The following is a 21,590-nucleotide window of genomic DNA, read 5'->3' as shown; positions in this document are numbered from 1 at the left end:
GAAGTTTACAGTTATACTTTCATTGTAATAAAAGTAGTCCTAAAAATATCTGTCACAAGAATATTTACTACATTGTAACTTTTATGTAATATCTGAGGAGATTATGCAAGCTGTACTGGAATGGGAGAACTGAAGTAAAGTGTCCCTGCCAAAGTGCTGCTTACAGGTTCAAAGAAATCCCTAAAATGATGAAGTGAGATTTTAAGCAAGCTGTGAGCTTTCCTGATGGCATGCTGTGTACACCACTATGGCACAGGTTTGGTTTGACATAAAAAAATAGGACAGATAATACCTACTTTAAATCAATTTTATTTTCATTGACTTCAACAATTTTTTTAAATTTCTTTTTTTACACAATTTCCAGCAACATACATTATGAAATATACAAGATAAAGTAGGTGGTGGGGTTCTGGCCATCTTTTAATTCCTCCCAGAGCTGTGGGGGAAGACTTGCAGTGAACATCTGAATCTCAACACTGAAAACAGACACAAAACAAAAAAGACAAAAATATATATGAAACTGTTTGAACTGGTCACACTTCAGGGCCAGGTACAGCACAATAAATATTAGAACTGCATTATCTTAGACATCTTCTGTAAAGTTTATAACATCTTCTATTTAAAGAGATAAGAACATCTGGTTTCTAGCATGAAATGCTACATAGTACAGTGGTGAAGGGTACGAACGATGAGGAATCAGCAAGGGCTTGGACGGTGACTACTCATTCACACATGCTCATTGGTAAAATAAGCAGCATACACCAAAAGTTTAGTGAGCTGTAAACTTAAACCATTCACTACCAGAGTATCAGCTGGAGGAGTAGTTTCTTTGGGGAGAACCAAAAACAGTTAATCCCTTTAAGTTTCAACCGGGCTCTCCCCTGACAAACAGTGAGTTGATACCATAATGGAAGTGGCAGCATTTGGTCCGTAGCACGAGATCCCTTTGCATCACTACTGTTCAAAGCTGGCAGCCGGTGGAAATACTTCAGTGCAGAATTAACGCTTACATAGCCACACCACTGCCACGGTGTCACCGACAACGGTTACTGTTTCATGACCATAAAAAAGCAGCAGACGTCAGCTGGAACCCAGCTGGGCACAGAGAGCTGCACAACTGAGCAGCGCGGATGCCACCTGACACAAGTGAGAGGGAGAGACTGGAGAGGATGCCAGCATTTCTCTCTCTGTCACGGCAGCAATGGTATGGAGTGCTGGGCTCCTGGAGTTGGACAGAAAGGCCGCTCTATGCTCATGCCTCATCTCATACTAGTTTTGCCAATGAACAAGCCCAAGACACAGCAGTTGCAGCTGCTTGACAGAGTGCTTCCAGAGCACAGAGCAGAAGACCAGTCACTGGTTTCTCTTGCATCATAATCAAGAAGGCAGGAGTAAATACATTTTGTACTTGTCAGCCTTCCCCTGTTCATCCCCCGCCCCCAGTTTAGCATCATACATTCCTCCTACACGAGAACTGGGGACCTTCTGTGCCACCGCCAAACAGGCCGCGTGAGCACAGGTGGAGGAGGAAGGCTAAGCACACGCTTTCCTTTCCTTGGCATGGCCGGGGCGTTGCACCAGGAGGCAACCGCACCGGCAGACAAGAGCACCGCCGAGGAAGGACTGTTCCTGGTCTGCACACGTGGCATCACCGTAACTTGCTATCTATGTCCTGCGGTACACAGCAGCAGTCAAACTTCACAAATTAAAGCAGCTGAGTGTCGGGAAATGTTACGGGGTGAGTGGAAGGCAAGAAGGTAAAATTCTGCTGGAAGCCGAGCACCTATGGCTTTGATTTTAGCTGATGCCAAGTCCAACAGTCCTATCTGTATTAAGTAGGAAAATAAAATTCTGTTTCTCCAGCGTACAGAAGTATACTGGTGGCTTGTACGTGCTCATCTTCTAGCTAGTCCCTTCTTGGAGAGATCCAGAACTACCACATTTCAATACCAACAGGCTCAGCTGAGGGTTGCAGAAGGGACAGAGTAGTGAAGAATTTTTGGTTTTATCAACATATCATCAGAATGTGGTCAAAACTTCTGTTCGAGAATAGGGAGTTCTACGTCATGATAGTCACTTAGCAAAGTGCCAGATGTAAATGCCCTTACCACTGCCAGCTCAGAACGTACCGTGTGACTGCATTAAGATCTACACCTCCTCTGCCGGTACAGCTCAACTGGTTACAGCCCAAGGTGAAAGACCGGTTACCAAGAGAGCTGGGAGAGGCAAGGTGAAATTTTTCCCACCCCAGAAGTGTACAACAGCATTTCCTCACTCAGCCAGGCCCATTCACACATCACTCACCATTTCAGACACACACAAAGCAATGCCAAACACAAACTAAGAGGAATGTTTTGTAAGGACACTCTCTGAGTATGAACAGGGAAAACATAGGGGTATTTATCAACTCAAGTACTGTTGCATCATTCTTGTAAGGTAGGGAAGCAGAGGAGTTGAGATGAGGAATTGAGAGGACAAACTGCAGTGGTCACAGAGGTCGAGTCTAGTCTTCCAGACTGCGAAATGCATTCTGCATATCCTCAAACAGCTGAGCATAGTCCGCCTTGATTTTTGTTTCACCATCTTTGACAGGGTCCTGAAAGACAACACCGCAAATGAACAGATCCATCAGGAAAAGCCTCGGGTACTTAAGGCAGCCCTGCTTTGCCAGTGCTGTAATTTCTCGACCTCAGGATTAACACTTGGTAACTGCAGCACAGGCGTTATAGCTCCATCTCCGCCTCCTGTCTGTCTTGCCAACAGCCATGAGGTTTAAATCTCATCCTCTTTCCACGTTCAGTGAGCAGGCAGAATGGATACTGGACAGAAATTTTTTTTGTGAGCAGCGGTTACTTTATTGAAAAGCAACTGATTTGGAAAGGATTCAGTAGTACTGAGGGTCTCTGTTAATGCTGTGTGATTCAAGAGCTGCAGTGATTAATACCAGCTCCTATCCCCAAACCCAACAGAGTAAAGATCTTTGTGACTCAGAAATGCTCTGCTCTACTTTTTGGGGTGCATCCCCTATAAGTGCAAGAGTTACTTTGCCATCACTCAGAGTTCACTCAGTTCCAATTAAAATCTTACTGTGAAATCATAAAAAGCTCAAGAACAATTTTGTACAGCTTCATTTTCTCAGAATACTTTTCATGAAAGACAAGAGCAAAAAAAAAATGTAACTATCAGCTTTGCTCTGAGGCTGGGAGGCCTTCCCTGCAAGAAGCATTAACTGCCAAGCTGTGCAATCTGTTCAATGTCTTCACCATTCCCCTCTCAGCACTACGCTCCTTTGGGTCAGCACAGCTCTTGGGAAACACAGAGGACTTACATGTGTGGATGCATTGCTCCTTCATTGTCTCTCCAAAGTACACAGACCGCAGGATGCAGAACATTTAAATTCTCATGCCTTTTAGACTGTTACCCAGGAAATAGAATTTTCCTTTCGTAACTATTACTGTGTTAGAGGGCCGGCTCCACTTAACATGTATTCACCCTCTGGATTCCCTTTTTCAGCCATGCTGTCCACCACTCTCCTGTATGCTAGGTGTCTTCTGTTGGCCAGGATTTGTAAAAAGCATATTACTTTCCCTATCTCTATATAACCGGCTCTCAAAGCAGCTCATGTCCCCAAGTGTATCTTATGTTCTTAATGCTTTGAGAATATATACTAGGGATCTGCTTACTGCAGAAACAAGCCAGTACCTTGCAGGAACAGAATACACTGGCACACCAGAACACTTAGTTTTACACATAATTTTGTCTTGTGGTACTTGTTCGTGAAAGATTTGCAATATTGGCCTATAAGAGTTATAACACAGTAAGCATTATACTTCATAGAGAATATTCCTTAGGTACTTTACCATCAGCCAGCATCACAGGTTACTGTCCTACCAGTAACTGCTACACCAGCATGCTCCAGAACAGTTTTAGGAAAGCTGTACCCTAAAAAGACGGCTACTGAAGTTACCCAGAGCAGATGCTCTGAGCCACTTCTTTTCTCTTTAGCCCATGGTGAAGTTACTCCTCCCTTCCTCTCCTCCTCGTCACCTGCCTCAGGCCCTGAAGTCAAACACAGGGCACATCACGTATTACTGCAGGAGACTAGCATTTCTTTCCTTAACTTCTACTTAAAATAGCTCGATCAACATTTCTGTCATTCACTTTTTAGCACATTCCTGGATTTAAACTTTAGGCTGCTTTTATCTGCTAATAGTCTCCTTAGAACATGTTACAATTTTTTACAGAATTTTATCACAAAAACCCCAGAACAGCCAGGAAAGGTGCTTGTACTATTACCTTGAATACGTGTAACTTCAAAGAGACTATTGAAGGTGGGGTTCCCAAGGCTCTGCAGTCAGCACCACCCAACTAGGCTTCTGTACTGACCGTTCCTGTGCTCAAACTAAAACCAGTTCTTTAAGTGGATTCAAAACGATTGCAAAAAGTCTCTGTTCATAGACCTTTACCTGAGGCAACTGATGACCACCTTTGAGTAACAGCCTTTCAGAGGCCCTGGAAGCTCACAAAAAGGAGTGCAACCTGGTTCCTTACAAACATACCTTGAACTTCATGGAGGTAAGTCTGAAGAGGATTTCGCTCATGTTCTCTCGGATGATGGACCACGTGATCTTATTGTCACTCTGGGCTGTGGTTTCTACAGCACGGCGTGCCATGTCATAAAACGCAATCATATTGGAAAGCATTCCTACCGTTTTATAGAAGGGGCAGAACCTGATGGAACAGAAGAGGATCTGTCAGGCATCTTGGAACAGGGAACAGGACTAGCCTTTGCTCCTGCCTTCACAACAACTCTGAATTCTCACCTGACAGAAAGAGTGCTAGCCTGCTTTACTCCAGGTATTTTTAATTCATACCATCAAAGGAGAGATACTGCTTCTGATAGGTCCCACATTTTTAAATAGGTGAATCATAGGCTAAGACGATCGTCCTGAAGTGAGGTTTCTGAAGCGGCACCCAAACACTGGGCAAAACAGGAGAGAACAGGAACCACTGCTGTACAAGTCTCACATTTCAATCTGTGCCAACGCTAACAAGAAAGGGAAAACACACCAGAGCAGCCAACGGAATTCCTCCTTCCTGTTTTGTCCATCATGGGAGGAGGCTTCCTCCAAGCAGCCTGGGATGACCTGACAGCTCTGCAAGTTTCTTTGCTCACAGGAAAGGGAATGTTTCTATGACAAGAGCACTCCACACACAAAAAGCTCCATTTTTAATGGGCAGATGACTGCCACGGAAGGTACCTCATTATTATTATTTATACACTACATCATGCTACTTCCTGTGCTTCCCTATCACATACAAGCATACCTGCCCTAGTAACCTAATCAAAGGCACACACCGTTACAGAATGACGTACATCTAAATTTTTAGTGGTGAAGTATTCAAGACCTCCTGATCTACCTGGGCTGGGGAGTGAGATGAAGTACAAAAGGCCCCTTGTCAGGCTGTTAAAACACAAGGATAGCATGGAAAGAAGCAAAGCAGACAGGGATAATAAGCATTGCACTAGGGAAAAGATCCAGTAAGATTTTTAATGGATCAAACTTAAGAATTATGCAACAGTAACTGAAAGCAGATTCTTACAGTCCTCCGTGCATTGCTAGAATAAACGGGAAGACTTTGGATGTTGACTGTGAAAATAAAGTGGTCCTCATCTCCTCCTCTTAAGGAGGACAGGAGGACAGGCTATTGCAGAAATATTGGCTAACTGAAAAATAGATGGGGGCCTGAGAAATTCAAAGGGCGTGATTGCATTCGGAAAAGGTCTGCATGCCTTGGGTAAGACAATGTGAATACACTGTTTGACGTCCTACCTAAGCACAGTTCTTCCATTTGTTTATGGTGAGTAAAATTAATTTCTGCACTGATTTGTTTCCAAATAAAATAGCTGTCCAAATCCAGACTACATAGGACCAAGAGGGCAGAGTAGCCTGTCAGACCTCACCTGTCATAAGGCGTATAACCATTCTGTTGCAAGAAGTCGTCTTTTATCAGCTTGGCAACCTCCAAGGTAATTTTATCTGTTTCTGCCAAGGAAGCCTAAAAAAGTAAGGTACACTGTTAGTTTAGTACTCAAGTCCATGAGGACATGGTATGCCCTGGCCAAGAACTGTTATCTTTCAGTACCTGTTTTCTTCCCACCCTTTTATGATAGCTTCCAGCAGAATTCTGTCTTTTGGGTATTTATCACTCCCTGCTGTAGAACAGCTGATTTAATTGATTGCCAAATTAAGATGGGCCAAACAGTCAATAAGTCTACTTCAAATCTCCCTGATCATAGAATGGTTTGGGTTGGAAGAGACCTTAAAGATCATCTAGCTCCAACTCCGCGCCACAGGCAGGGACACCTTCCACTAGACCAGGCTGCTCAAAGCCCCATCCAACCTGGCCTTGAACACTGCCAGATTTTCAGGGCTGTGAGTGCACATTGCTGGGTCATGTTGAGCTTCTCATCAACCAACACCCCCAAGTCCTTCTCTGCAGGACTGCTCTCAATCCACTCATTGCCCAGCCTGTATCTGTGCTTGGGATTGCCCTGACCCATGTGCAGGACCTCCTACTTGGCCTTGTTGAACTTCATGAGGTTTGCATGGGCCCACCTCTCAAGCCTGTCATGGTCCCTCTGGATGGCATCCCTTCTCTCCAGCATGTCGACCGCACCACACAGCTTGGTGTTGTCAGCAAACTTGCTGAGGGTGCGCTCGATCCCACTGTCCGTGTTGCCAACAAAGATGTTAAACAGCGCCGGTCCCAATACCGACCCCTGAGGAACACCACTTGTCACTGCTCTCCACTTGGACATAGAGCCATTGACCGCAACTCTTTGAGTGCGGCCAATTCCTTATCCACTGAGTGGTCCAGCCATCAAATCCACATCTCCCCAGTTTAGAGACAAGGATGTCGTGCAGGACAGTGTCAAATGCTTTGCACAAGTCCACGTAGATGACATCAGTTGCTCTTCCCTTATCCACCAACGCTGTAACCCTGTTGTAGGCGGCCACCAAATATGTCAGGCATGATTTGCCCTTAGTGGCTGTCCCCAGTCACCTCCTTATTTTCCATGTGCCCTAGCATAGTTTCCAGGAGGATCTGCCCCATGATCTTGCCAGGCACAGAGGTAAGACTGACTGGCCTGTAGTTCCCCAGGTGTTCCTTTTTTCCCTTTTTAAAAATGGGGGTTATGTTTCCCCTTTTACAGTCACTGGGAACTTCCCCAGACTGCCATGACTTCTCAAATACGATGGTTAGTGGTTTAGCCACTTCCTCCGCCAGTTCCCTCAGGACCCGAGGAGGCACCTCCTCAGGTCCCATGGACTTGTGCAGCTTCAGGTTCCTTAGATGGTCTCAAACCTGATCTTCTCCTATGGTGGGCAGTTCCTCATTCTCCCAGTCCCTGCCTTTGCCTTCTGTGACTTCGGCGGTGTGGCTGGAGCACTTGCCAGTGAAGACTGAGGCAAAAAAGCCGTTAAGTACCTCAGCCTTCTTCATGTCCCAGGTAACCAGGTCTCCCCTTTCCTTCCAGAGAGGGCCCGCATTTTCCCTAGTCTTCTTTTTATCACGGACATTCCTATAGAAGCTTGTCTCATTGCCCTTGACCTCCCTGGCCAGATTTAATTCTGTCAGGGCTTTGGCTTTCCTAACCTTACCCCTGGCTGCTCAGACAATTTCTCTGTATTCCTACCAGGCTACCTGCCCTTGCTTCCACCCTCTGCAGGCTTCCTTTTTGTGTTTGAGTTTGTCCAGGAGCTCCTTCTTCATCCACGCAGGCCTCCTTGCATTTTTGCCTGACTTCCTCTTTGTTGGGATGCATCATTCCTGAGCTTGGAGGAGGTGATCCTTGAATATTAACCAGCTTTCTTGGGGCCATCTTCCCTCCAGGGCTGTATCCCCTGGTACTCCACCAAGCAGATCTCTGAAGAGGCCAAAGTCTGCTCTCCTGAAGTCCAGGGTAGTGAGCTTGCTGTGCGCCCTCCTCGCTGCTCTAAGGATCTTGAACTCCACCATTTCATGGTCACTGCGGCCAAGGCCGCCCTTGAGCTTCACATTCCCCACCAGCCCCTGCTCATTGGTTGATGATAAACCAAGATAAGGAAGTTTCCTTTAAGATAATAGAAAAGCCACCAGACACAGAAAACACACACAGCTCTGCTATGAGGTATGTTGAAACACCACCTTCCTCCATAAAGGGGTAAAGTCGTTTTTACCTTCCTCAATCCTTATGTCCATGGATGAAAAACTATATCTCAGCATGCTAGATCAGTAAGTAATCTTAAGGATTTGATACTAGCCTCCACAGCTACCAATGGGCTTTCCCTGCCTGGCATTCAAGAAAAGCAAAGGAGTTGATGACAATGCCTGTCGTACTCTGCAGGACAGGCACAACCCTGCTGCACACTGCTGCTGTTGGCACCACGGGTCACTTCTCCACCTTCACTGTCCTTTTGCTAAAGGGGGCAGATTGAGTTTTAAGTACCCCAGCTTGCTTTTCAGACAGGAAGGTTGGACCTTTCATGAGGAGACTAACAGAATTCAGAGCTAAAAAGAAAAAAAACCAAGTATCTGATTGTTTCTCCATTTCTAAAGGTTTGTTGCAGTTGTTGGCCAAGCCCAGACTGAAAAAAACTGTTAAAGATAACATCTTTGAGAATAAGATCACCAGTTCCAGTACTTCTATCATGGGAATAATGCCTAGTTACAAGCACTGGCTTATCAATATCCCTTCCACACCAAGGAACTGATTCTACCCTGCTCTGTAGACTAGTTTTTTAAGAACATGATTTTGTAAATAGAAAACTGCAGAAGGCCCTAATATCACATCTCCTTTTCTTCAAAGACACATCTAGAGAACAGAGCTCTGCTAGGCAAGATCTGGTGGTGAAAGGCCTCATCTTGGCTGGGCTAGAACATCAGTGAATAGGCACAGCACCAGGAGCAAATTTCCTCCAAATAACTGTAGTTAATACATGTTACCACACGCTACTACCACCTTGTAAATCAGTATAGCTCATCCAAACATCATGGAATGAAATTACTGTCAAGTATGTGCTAAACAGCTGTCAGTTATCGTATTTACAGGGCTAAGCTGAAACACAGTTTTCACTGGGTCCCTTTTGAGAGGTCTCAAGGGAAATTTTCCTGTTCAGCTTTCTCTTCAAAACAGTGAAGTGAATGAAGGAAATTAAGGAATGACTGTAAAATGGAGCCATATGTCATGTCACAGGTTTCCACAAAGAAACCAGGTAATCTCCAGTTTTTCGAAAAAGCAGACATCACTTCTGTTTCTACAGGCCAGCTTGTAAATGCCAACACCTCTGTTCCACGGCTGGCAACATGGTTTCTAATAACCTGTAACCCTTCAGAGGGCTTCAACAGTAAAGATCAGTTTGCATCGTTTCTCTTACAAAGATTACTTCCAGTGGAGTACTATTGTAAGTGGCAGCAAAGGGCATTTCACCAGGACTAGAACACTGAAGCAAGTGAAGTTTAACTCCAGCATTAAATGCCCTGCAATCTAATTTACATGAGAAAAGTAGCGTCAAGCCAAGGTTTATCAAATCTAGAAAAGTATTTGTCATTAGAAATCCAACAACACGTAAGAAAGTTGGAATAAAGCACAGTTAGAGGCAGGAGAGTCTGACACCTCCCAGTGACTATTTGCCTTTTTTGCACAATGCGGTATCCATCAAGTCTGGCCAAAAACACGGTCAAAAGCCTGCACTAGCAGTAAGGAAATGGAGGATGGTTCATTGACACCACATTTCCTCACAGCCGGTTACTCACCTTCCCCACAAGCTGCACAATCTCTGCAAGGTCCTCTTCCTCCTGTAGGATCTCTTTAGCCTTTGTCCTGAGAGGGACAAACTCTGTAAAATGCTTGTCGTAGTACTCGTCCAGGGCATGCGTGTATTTGCTGTAACTGATCAGCCAGTTGACAGAGGGGAAGTGCTTGCGTTGTGCCAGCTTCTTATCCAGGCCCCAGAAAACCTGTCAGAAGGCAGAAAGATCAACCAGTGTTCCAAATCAAAAACGAACCAAAATAATTGAAGGCAATTAAAAAAAAAAACCAATACAGAAAGCAAGTTTGAGCAAACGCAACATGGCAAAGGGTATCACAAATGAAAGCCTGAGAGAAAAAAAGAAAGCCTTCCTTATGTTAATTTAACTATAGCAGTGACTTTCAAATACACTTCTCAAAAAATGATGCATCTTTTAAGCTGAGTTCAGACTTATTCAGCTTGAGACTCCTCATGGGGGAGAAGTCAGCCATAACAAAGACAATGTCAACACTGGAGTCTAACTGAGTTATATCTAATAAGTCTCCACTTCTTTTCCCAAAACAGGGCTGCAATCAGTTGCAAGACATTCTTCTCCCAGTCAGCTGCTCTAAGGATTTTTTTGTGGTTTCAATGCACCTATTAAGATTGGGTCACTTTCCATCTCAGCTGAGAGCAGCCACAGTTGAGTGCAGCTCAATGGGCAGCAATCAGGAAGCACACAGATATTCCTGAGCAGTCAGCGTTGGAAGGAATTGCTACCTTCTCTCCCTCTTCCAAAGGGATCTCAAACACGTCAGTTCAGAGACTATCTCATAAGGTCACCTTTTACACTGTTAGAACATTTTCCAAAGCACCCTACAAAGCTGCCTGTGACAAATCAAAGCTCTCAGACCCCAGCCACTGGCACAAATGCACTGAGGCACAATCATGTTGAGTCTAACGAAGTGGACAGAAGAGCTGCAACATCGTGGGACATACCTGAACAATGCCCAGTGTAGCAGATGTGACAGGATCAGAGAAATCACCACCTGGGGGAGAGACACTGAGCAGGAAGCGATAAGGAGAAGTTATCAGAATTGCTTTCACAGTTTAAACTGAAGTACCGAACATAAGACTGCACAGCTCAGTGATCACAGAAACCAGAAAAGTCAACACGATTTCAAGTAACAGATTGCAAGCTTCCACTGCAGAAAGTGTCTGATGCATATCCACACAAGTGTAACATCAAGCATACCATGAAATATAGTTATATCAGTAACTGATTGACAGTATCAGGGTATGATTTCAGTCACTTTAGTTCCAGGTGGTAACCCCAGCTTGGATTATCAAACCTATTTCAACTGGAACACATTCAGCAAACGTGCTGATAGGACACCATGAAACACAGTGCAATGGTTACTTTACAGAAAACAATATCCCAATTTGAAATTATTTCAGATATCCACCTATACAATAACCACTTCATTTGGGCTTGACACCTTAATATGTGCCTTCCCAGAGATTTAAAAAAAAAAAAAAAAATCTTCCAACCTCAAAAGCACAATGCATTTGTGTACGTATGTTGTGGACAGCAGAACTAAGCAGAGCAAACAAGGGACTCTAGGTGTTCTTGCAGATGCTAGAGGCTCGCCTGAAAATATGTCGGGAAGAAATTCACTTTGCCCACAGTATGATACACAAGTCATAGCCTAGAAGAATGTCTGGGGACCACATGCTTTTCACAGCCCATCACAGCTTGAGATATGCTGTAATTCTACTCTATTTAAGCAAAAGAACCACAATTCGTTATGCCCCCAAGTGCACACACTGCTGCTCTAACTGCCCCTTCTTTCCTGCTCTGAGCATGGTTTGACATACTTTTCAGTGACAGCTCTAACAACATTCTTCCCTGAGCCATTTGCTCCAACTGCTGCAAGTGACTGCGATTCCATACCTCACAGAACTACCTGTCCACATTCATTCTTTCTGCTCCCACGCACAATTTAACAGCAGTTCTGGGTGAGCAGAGACTAAATGTCTACCTACTCATTCACATATTTTTAGTTCTGCAGCTGCACAGAGCAAGAAGACTGTTTTGTCTGAAAAACAGGTACTTTGACATACAAAAACACAGAGGAAAAACTGCAGCCAATGCAAAGCAAAGAAATGCAACACTCACGCTCCAACAATGCTGACGCTGCCTTCCCTTTCAGGATTTCCCAGACACTTGACTCTGCCAGCTCGCTCATAGAAAGAGGCTAGACGGGCACCAAGGTAGGCTGGATAACCACTGTCTGCAAACACCAACACACAGAAATTGAGTCAAAGGCTCAGAATTTAAAGGATGCATTTACAAGACTAGACTGAGAAAAGACTACTCACCAGCTGGCATTTCAGCCAGTCGCCCTGAAATTTCTCTGAGGGCCTCGGCCCATCGGGAAGTAGAGTCTGCCATCATACTGACATGGTAGCCCATGTCCCGGAAATACTCAGACAGGGTGATTCCTAGAACAAAGACAACAGCGTGTTGCAGGATACAGTTCAGAAAGGAATTCTATGCTTGTATGTTGTCACTAAGATGTAAATAAGCCAAATTATTTAAGTTTAGGTTTTGATGGAAATAGACACTGAAAGTTATTCTTTCTTCCCACTAGATCATGTCCTTGCTGTCTTTTTTTTGTTTATTTCTTCTTGCCCTCCCCATTTCTGCTTATGAACCACTCTGGCTCATCTTACATTCTCGTGTATTTCTTTGAAGAGACACGGCAATGTCACTGATGCTACTCTTTGCCTCACTGAAGCCATGAACAAAGCCTCTTCTTACTGTAAAATGTCTCCTTCCCTTTCAAACTACCAGAATACAACAGTGAGAAAAGGTCATGTTTTATCTTAATTATCTGACAACTTTTCATAAAAAAGAATTTAAAAAACCCTCTAAGAGGCTGCAAAAGAAAGACTAGCCTGCCAACTCAGAGAGTATTTTTCCTGCCCATCAGGTGGCTGTACTTGTCAGCAAAAAGCTATTCGCAAACAAAAGCTGACATAATTAACACATGGAGAAAAACTACATAAGAGCTGGTGCAGTAAGTTCACCTTATAAGCAAAATTTACTCAATATTCGGAAATTGTAATTATATACAAGCAAGCCAAATTCAATTAAGATACTAGGACTTTGTGCAGGCAAGGCCTGAAAGGGTTGAATTCTCAAACTAAGCAGGTTTTTCAATACTGACCACCTCAGGAACTGAAAATACTAGAGCATGATGGCTTGCTCTACACAGCCTCTTCCAGCCTCCTGTAAATCTTACCAGTATAGATAGAGGCTTCTCTGGCAGCCACAGGCATGTTGGAGGTATTTGCTACCAGAGCTGTTCTCTTCATGATGCTTTCTACCTTGCCATCAACTTCCATTGTTAACTAAAATGCAAGAAAAGAAAAGAAAAAAGGTAACAGTAGCAAGGTTTTTTAATTTATTTTTTGTTGTTTGTTTTTTTTTTTTACTGTATTACTCGCCTTGTATCAGGATACTCTCCTCACAGCTACTCTACCAAGAGCAGAGACTAGATTCAAGATTTCAGGATACTATGCTGGTTTGCCTTCCAGCTTGCACACAGCTTAACTCTTTAACATACATGCCTTAGCCTCATCTCATCTTCTGCAACTGGCAATTCTCTATTGATCCCATTCAAACAAGTAATGAGAAATCCACCACATCAAGAAATACATTATCCTCTCAGCTTACTAGGCTGGAAGAGCCAAAAAATCATAGCCTCCTGTCGTAAGTCCATTAGGAATCAGAGAGCTTTTTTTCCCCATTTACACCGATCCAAGTTCATCTTTGACAACTGGACATAAAACCACACACATAACCCTGGTGAAGCCTCATAAGCACCCGAACAACAGAATGCATATCCTGACATTTGTGCAGAAGTCCACTTACGAATACCCTGGGATTTACCTTTTGCATGGCCACCTCAGCTTGACTTTCTCATCTTGTAATCAATCAACACATCCAAGCCTTTCACTCCTTATTTCTGACTGTGGAGTTCCAACCTAACAGTTCAGATGATCTGGCTGCTTTCCCATATTTTACAGAAGACTGTGCCACAACTAATTTACTAACATATAACAACAGGTAGAAGGATTAGTAAACCTGTTGTTTTGGGTTTTGGGGGTTGTTTTGGGGTTTTTTGTTTTTTTTTGTTTTAAACAGGCATTTTCTACTTCCTTCAGAAGGTATTCCAAAGCCTAACATGTCAAACTAATATCTGGTAACTGTTGTGTCACCACCCTGCACCCTGTAAATACAGACGCTGCATTTGCTATGCATGGTTAAGTTCAAAAAGTTGAGAGGCATTACCAGTGAAAGGTAAGCTGCTTATAACTGTGCTAAATTACACCCTGCCGTTAATTTTGGGTTTATTTTAAACAAGTTAAAAGGTACACCCAAAAATAGTCCAGATGTTTATTGAGGGGCCACTGAAATCATTCCTGAACAAGCCAGAAGGGATTTCTGCTACTACAGCCAGAACTTACAGCAGGGAGGCAAGAAGATAATTTCAAGTCACTCTACCAATATGATATTCTATTCAGTTATAACACCAGTACAATAGCAAGTCTTCCCAAGAAGGTTTACTCTCCATGAATTCTCCATACTAACCTCAGGGAAATCTCTCAGTACTTCAGACATTTCATTTCCTCGTTCTCCACAGCCTACATAAATGATGACATCACTGTTGGAGTATTTTGAGAGAGACTGTGAGATCACAGTCTTCCCACAACCAAATGCCCCGGGAATCGCTGTTGTACCCCCTTGCACACACCTGAGTAAAGAAAAAGGACTCTGATTTGTAAGGAACTTGAAAACAGAGCTCTCCCATCTCAGAATATGTTTTCCAATAAAACTCCCTAATTAAAAGCAGAGCAACAGGAGTCATATTCAGTGTTCTGGGTGAGAAACACAGAGGTATTTCACTAAATAGACTGAGGGAATAAACTATCCTTTTCTTCTACTGCCCTTGAAATACATGAGTTATGCTGGTACAACAGCTAGACTTCCAGGCTCGAAACATAGCAGTTTTCACAGCTGGAAGCACCAATGGAATGCAAATGCTAAGAAAAGAACAACTGTACTTAGCTGTGCATTATAAGAATAAGCAGCACGATATTTTAGGACCAAAATTACTGAATTTAGTGTCTTGGAAGTTAGCTCCTTAAATAAGCATTTGGTGTTACAGTTAAGTGCAACAGTTTTCATAAGTGGTGACCCCAAAATCATTGGAAACTATACATCTTCAAGACCATGGAAAGAGATCCTACTTATGTGTTCAAAAGGAGATATCAAGCTTGAAAGTTCTAGCCTTTCTGTAGATATGGCATGATTATGTTAAGTTTATGCTTGCCCATTCTTCTAGATTAATGCACTAGAACTATCTTGTTAAACTTCTCTTCCTTTTTCCACTAGTAGGTTCTCCTGCCAAATACAGAAATATGAGGAATTCAGCTAAGTATTTTTTGAGATTATGCTGTGATACATAGTGAAAGCTTGGGGTCTGTTTGCCCTTAAAAGAAAAAAATGTAAGGCCTCCTCCTTCTGCTTCCCCCACCCCCCCCCCCCCCCCAAGAGAGAGATTTCTTACATACTAGAAAATAAAAGGTAGTACTTACGGGAAGAGGGCATCCAGGACCCGTTGGCCAGTTAATAAAGGATGATTGGCTGGTAACTTCTCAGTAACAGGACGGACTTGACGTACAGGCCAGACCTGGACCATAGTGAACTTCTCCTTCACACCTTCAAACTCCAGCTCTAAGACAACATCCTAACAGACAGCACCAGACATCTGAAGTAAGCAAATAGCTGCGCACTGGACCAGCACGCAAATTCTCGTCTCAACTACACTGCACAGCTAGGTCTTTGATACCACCACAGATTTCTCAGAATCTCAACACATTATCATCCCCTCCCGAGGGATGGCTCTTTCCCTTATTTACAATGCTACTGGGGAAAAGATGTGCAAGATGAAGCTTCAACTAAAAGTATGCTTTTGAAGAGCAACTGAATTTTACATATTCATAAGATATTGTAGATCCCCACAGAGGTCAGCAAATATGGCATACAGAAGTGCCATTGGGAAGCCATATACATAGAAAGTAACTGCACAAGATAATCATGTAAACCCTGCAGGCAGGGTAGCAGAAGCGATCGTTAACTCAGACATCTTGTTGCATGAAACACTTTCTAGCTGGCATCATGCAGAACAGAAAGAGTACGTCAACCTTATGAAAGAGACACAGAATGAGCATACCAGCAACTGCTGTTTGGGAGACTTACTGAAGTGTCATAGTTTCCTGGCGGAGCAATGTATGTAACTGTACCCCTGTTCCGTGGGGGCAGCATGATTTTGTGTTTGATAAGGGAGTTTTCATTCACCACACCATAAATATCTCCACCAGTGATGTGGCTGCCAACCTAAAATCAGAACAGGTCTATTAGTCATAAGTGAGAACTCCAGTTTTAAAAAAGAACCTTGACAAAGAACTGTATAAAATAACTATAGCTATTAAGTCTAGCACTGTGATTACTCCCTTTATAAATGCATTGTTACAGCACAGTACCCCATTTACATAACTCATTACACTAACAGCACATCGCTAGCAACACTATCTGGGTTCAGGCGCCTTTCAAGGCTCAGACAGTAGCAATTACTGACTGATGCAAGGAACTTTCCTTGTTTCTTTTATACCTGTCAGCTTAATGTGTTAAGTAGAAAAAGGATAGCATATGCTAACCTGCAGGGTTGGAAAAAAGATGCCGCCAAGGGCTAAAGCTGTGACATTTTCCAGCTCTAAGGCTATCTTCACCATTCACAAAATGTATGCTGCAGTCATTCTTTTTGCTCAGGTGACACCTGCTCCTGCTAATGCTTAGTGCAATTCCACCAGCTTCTTTACAGTTTTGCAAACACATTAAAACTTTGCAAGTTTCTCATATGCAGCAGCAACACACAGTAAGTCACAGAGAGTAAGTTTTGGTGATCCCCATCCAGTCTCATACATCGCTACTGCATCCTAGCACCCCTGTTCGCAAACTTAAATACTGCATTAACCATAGCTCCCAGCAGTCACAGCCTTGGCATTCTGCTCCAGCCCTAAGCTCTGGGGGTAGAGGAGCAAGAAGGGAAAACAGGCTTTTCAGGACCTACCCGCAGATTTTTGGAAGGTGTGAAGTCCCATTTGACATCTCGGCTCAAAGCTGACACGTTGACACCTCTAGGGATGTAGATACTTTTGGTCAGAGCGCTGATGTCCGAGAGAGGCCTCTGGATACCATCAAAAATAGATCCCATAATGCCAGGCCCTAGTTCCACTGACAGGGGTTTGCCAGTACGGAGTACAGGATCTCCTACAGAGACACCAGCTAAAGATTTGCTGAGGAAAAGTTCATCCAGAGAAAAGGAAAGAGACAGGGCAGAAGGCATCACATTCACAACATCATACTCTTAAACCACCTTTCTGACTTTAAGGTAATATTTTTATTACTATATTACACATCATCATTTGAGAAGCATGTAGGCTTTATACTAAACTCCAGCTGAAATTACTACAGCCACAAAGTTGCTCATCCTCCAGAGAGGCAAAGTAGGGGTAAATATTCTGCTTTATGATCGTTAGTTTGAGTCAACTATATGGATGAGTTTACTGGAGTGCCAGGCAGCAGGATGACAAAATGTCAGGCATTTCTTAAATCTTCAAACCTGGAAAACAGGTTACGACAATGTTATGAAACATATAATTTTTCGCTTCAGAATTTGTTAGAGAGCACAACTGTTTTGACCTTGAGCCTTGCGCAGCCTTTTTGACAGCAGCCTAATTTTAAAGGGAGTTTGTCCGAGACTAGCGTTATTTCCCTCCTCTCTGGTATCAGGTTGCCCAGTCTTTGCACTATTTAAGCTCCAAAGATATACAATGGACTTCTCAGCAAAGGGCCAGCAGTTTGGCAAAAGAATACTAGAATACTGCTAGAATACAAAAGAAACCTCCAAAACCCTATACATGACTCAAGAGAGTAAATAAAAGTTGACTTCAGAGAGCCCTATGCCAGAGCCCTCTCATCAGCAACCTAAGAGTAAACTATACTCAAACTTGTTCCACTTACTGATGGAAGGCCACTAGATATTACAAGGATGATGCCACCTGAAATGATAAATTATTAGGTACAGACAGGAGCTAGCCACCAGTTTACCATCTAGCTCCTCAGGACAAAGCTTTGGGAGCCAGCATAGGCTTCTTCCTAGCCTCTACAGATATGCAGAGCCACCTCTTAAGCTTAAAAGAATATGAGGAAAAAAAAAGAAGGTCTGGCTTCAAGTTTTATGACTTCTTTTCTGACATTCTCTCATATATGTGTAATAGAAAATACATTTTATGTTAACTAGATTTTAGAATACATGCTGCATCCTAGCTGGACCAAGATTCTGTAAGCACACTGCAGAAGCAAAAATGTAATCTATTACATCTGGCAAAACACTCTGCCCAGAAGGCGGCATGCTGCCCACTTTACGTTTCCTATTTAAGTGTTATACAAGCATAGTTTTCAAAAGCAAAGAAAAAAATGCAACAAATACTGCTTGGTAGTTTTGCCATTTATCGTTGACATTTGTCAAACAACTTCCTGAAAAAAGAGCTGTAATATTCAAATTAAAATGAACTTAAATTTTAAGGTACACATTATCTGACTTCCACTTAAAATAAAAAAAAGGTTTCCTCAGTACACAACCAAGCAAGGTACGATTTACCTCAAAACCATCAAAATTTACAAAAGACGTGCAAAACAGATGTCCTCCTGGCACGAGAAGTACCAAGCACTGGTCCCAGTCAGCTTTGTTCATCGTCTTCACCCTAATCACGGCTGTGTTTTGGACTGCGCAGTCTGGCAGGCCCAGAGGGATCAGTGCAAAGGATACATGTTTCTTCGTACACCTGGACAGTTGCCAAATCACCTTCCAGTCGGATAATCTCCCCCACCAGTTCACTGTGGCCTACTCGTACCAGCTCGTACATAGCAGCACCCGCCATGTTGCACGCCGTGACCACTGTAAAAGACAGGCACACAGGTGAGTATTTTTCCTGTAGCTCAGGAAATTCACTCATCAGAAGTCAGTAAGAACTGCACAGCATAAGCCTGGTATTCATCCAAATCAGAAGCGCATTCTTGATTCCACAAAAGGGATAACTTGGCTACGACAAATCCCGATATTTCTAGTTTAAAAGCCAAAAGAAGAAGTTTCCCTATACTTTTCACACTGTTCCTTTATGCTCAATAAGAGGACACTATCAGAATGTAGTAGTTCACAGACAATTCACGCCATAATTTCTCTTATCTGTCTTGACAGATGGCAAATGTTTAGGGTTTTAGAGACACGGTGAACTTTGACAGACAAGTTACATAGGCACTTCTCCCTTTCAGTTAGCTGGGCCACATTCCCATCTGACTAAATTAAAACATACAAGAAAATGGCAAAAGCTCCCTGTGGTTAGGCACCAGCATTTTCCAGTCACTCAAAATTCTGTTTACCTTGGTAGCATCTGGATGCTCACATAACAAACTATTTCCACGTACAGATCAAGCCAAGGTGCCTGCTAAAGGCAATACACACCCTTGTGTCTAGAACGGCTGATGCCTACAAAGCTTTTAAGGAAACATTATTTTGATGTTTTATTTTGTAGAAGTGATGTACATCTTAGGGCACTTAAATTAACTTTCAAGAGATGAAGACTGTTTTACAGCACGTTTTGGGCCTGAAACCTCCTACTGTTTTGAGTTAGATTTCAGCAGGTCATATGTGAGGCCTAGCTGCTTGAGGACAAAATTTATTATGTCTTTTATATTATAATATTAATCTTGCACACAGGGTTCACGTATTTACAGACAAATACATTTTCCACTTCTTAGGAAAGAAAGCTGTACCAGTTTAATATTGTTTTTAAGTATCAATTCTGCAGTTAAGGAATTGGCAGTTAAAGAACAGGTATTTATTCAGGTAGACACGAGCCAAGGGAGTTTCTTATTCATCAAATAAGCTGCATTAACAAAATTACATGCTATTTTTCTGTTCTCACATTCCCGTCCTTTCCTTCACCTCTTAAAGAGAATGCAGGAGGGAGCAGAAAAGCCAGTAGAGTCTGCACGTATTCAAAAGCTGTTACCATCAGAGCCTAAAGAAACTATTTAAGCTGACAAAGGAGGAAGGAGAGTCCTCTTTTTCCCAGCTGCACTACCACTATGCTCTGCCACCTTCCCTGACCCTTGCAGCTCCTTGCCGAGCTCCTCCAGCCCATGGTGCAGTAACACAGAACGGCTTGACACTGGCAGGGCACTGAGTATTCTGGAGAGCACAGGGTCAAATTGCATTTCAGTGAGAACGGACTATGCATCTCACACTCTTTTAGAGAAGCTTAATACACTGGGCCTGCAGATTTCTGACCAAGTGGCTTTATCTCATCCAGAAAGCTTACTGCCTTTTGTTTTTATTATTATTATTATTCAGCCTGCTTCTGCTCATTACATCTTTAAGCAAGATTAATTAGTAGTAACACCTTGTTAGTATATTTCTTGATATTTTATCAGACTATAAGTCACTGATCCTTCTTACGAAGCTCCCCCGCCCCCCCCAAAAAAGCCCCACCCAGAGCTCTACTATACTTCTCCACTTCCAAGTTCACTTCCAAATGAACAAGATTAACAAGACACTAGATGAAACAGAACCTATGATTTCCTTTACAAAATAATACCTACCAGGTCCCGAGACTCCATGGACATAGCCAACAAAAGCCTCTCTGTCCTCATCACGGATTTTGGGTAGCTTGGAGAAGTCCATTTTGCCTGCTCAACTGTACAGAGGGAAAAAAAGAGTCAGTCCTGAAGAATACATATATGCAGTAAGTTCCTCCTCTTCTTCCCCTCTGCTCTCATGTTTCTAGTTAGAAAGAATTCTGAACTGAAGAATTCTGAACTCATATAGCCTGAAGCACCTTAACAACACTGATTTTAAAGCTATAAAAAGTTAAAAAGTAACTCATTTAAACAAACAAAAGGACTAACATCCCCCATTGCAGAAACACAGGGTGGAACATCACTCCCTAATATGCTCCACAAAACACCGAGTGAAACAGTTACACTCCAAAAATGCCGTAACACCGCTGGACTGTTTTCAAGCCCAATAACAGGATATTTAAACAATGGAGAATCTCTTCTGTCTTCCACATCTCATCTACCCTCCTTCAAAATATGGAGTTCTCCATGATTCTGAGTGAGCAAGAGAATGTTCTGGGGCTGCTTTACTGCCACCAGTATCTAAATAGCAATACTACAAATACTAATTGTGAAAATTCTATTTTTGCTGTCTTAAGCTGCTGCTTCAGAGTGTTCAGAGGAGGAAACATACATTTTCACAAACACACGAGTCCTTTCTATATGCCTCACAGCTAGGTATTACACAGCCTTTGCTCTCAGTGAAACGCATGGAGCATTACAGAAGAATTGTGCTGAATAATGGCCAAAAACCCCAACTTGCAGCAGTTAAACAACAGACTGACATCTCTTGCTAGCTACTGTTTGGACAATCTAAACTGGCACAGGAGAAGCTGTTTTAGAAACAGACCTCCATCCGTGTTTGTCCTGTAATCGATAGTTGGGCTGTCCTGCTTCGGGTGCCGATAAGAGTATTTAATGGTTTTGCTTTGTCAGGCCTTATCACGCTTTACGTTACCTTGGAAACTGATTAGCATTAGAGAACCATAAGGCAACTCTCTACC

The 21,590-nt window shown here is 42.9% G+C and overlaps 1 protein-coding gene across 2 annotated transcripts in view; it reads right to left on the bottom strand.

The window, feature by feature from the left end:
• Positions 1-293: 293 nt before the first annotated feature.
• Positions 294-21,590, bottom strand: part of ATP6V1A (ATPase H+ transporting V1 subunit A) — a 33,628-nt gene continuing 12,331 nt past the window's right edge. For both annotated transcript variants that reach the window (XM_052793956.1, XM_052793955.1), the window contains exons 2-15: positions 20,572-20,666; positions 18,740-18,868; positions 16,979-17,193; positions 16,108-16,245; positions 15,444-15,595; positions 14,437-14,599; positions 13,085-13,193; positions 12,159-12,281; positions 11,956-12,070; positions 10,776-10,839; positions 9,802-10,005; positions 5,966-6,060; positions 4,560-4,731; positions 294-2,596 (exon numbers count right to left, since the gene is read on the bottom strand). In XM_052793956.1, the coding sequence (XP_052649916.1) occupies positions 2,504-2,596; positions 4,560-4,731; positions 5,966-6,060; positions 9,802-10,005; positions 10,776-10,839; positions 11,956-12,070; positions 12,159-12,281; positions 13,085-13,193; positions 14,437-14,599; positions 15,444-15,595; positions 16,108-16,245; positions 16,979-17,193; positions 18,740-18,868; positions 20,572-20,653 (1,854 nt within the window). In that variant the 5' untranslated portion in view covers positions 20,654-20,666 and the 3' untranslated portion in view covers positions 294-2,503. The remainder of the gene's footprint in view (positions 2,597-4,559; positions 4,732-5,965; positions 6,061-9,801; positions 10,006-10,775; positions 10,840-11,955; positions 12,071-12,158; positions 12,282-13,084; positions 13,194-14,436; positions 14,600-15,443; positions 15,596-16,107; positions 16,246-16,978; positions 17,194-18,739; positions 18,869-20,571; positions 20,667-21,590) is intronic.

This window comes from Harpia harpyja, chromosome 8 (genome assembly GCF_026419915.1).
Source record: "Harpia harpyja isolate bHarHar1 chromosome 8, bHarHar1 primary haplotype, whole genome shotgun sequence".
Taxonomy (NCBI): domain Eukaryota; kingdom Metazoa; phylum Chordata; class Aves; order Accipitriformes; family Accipitridae; genus Harpia; species Harpia harpyja.
This window is presented reverse-complemented; position numbering and strand designations above follow the sequence as displayed.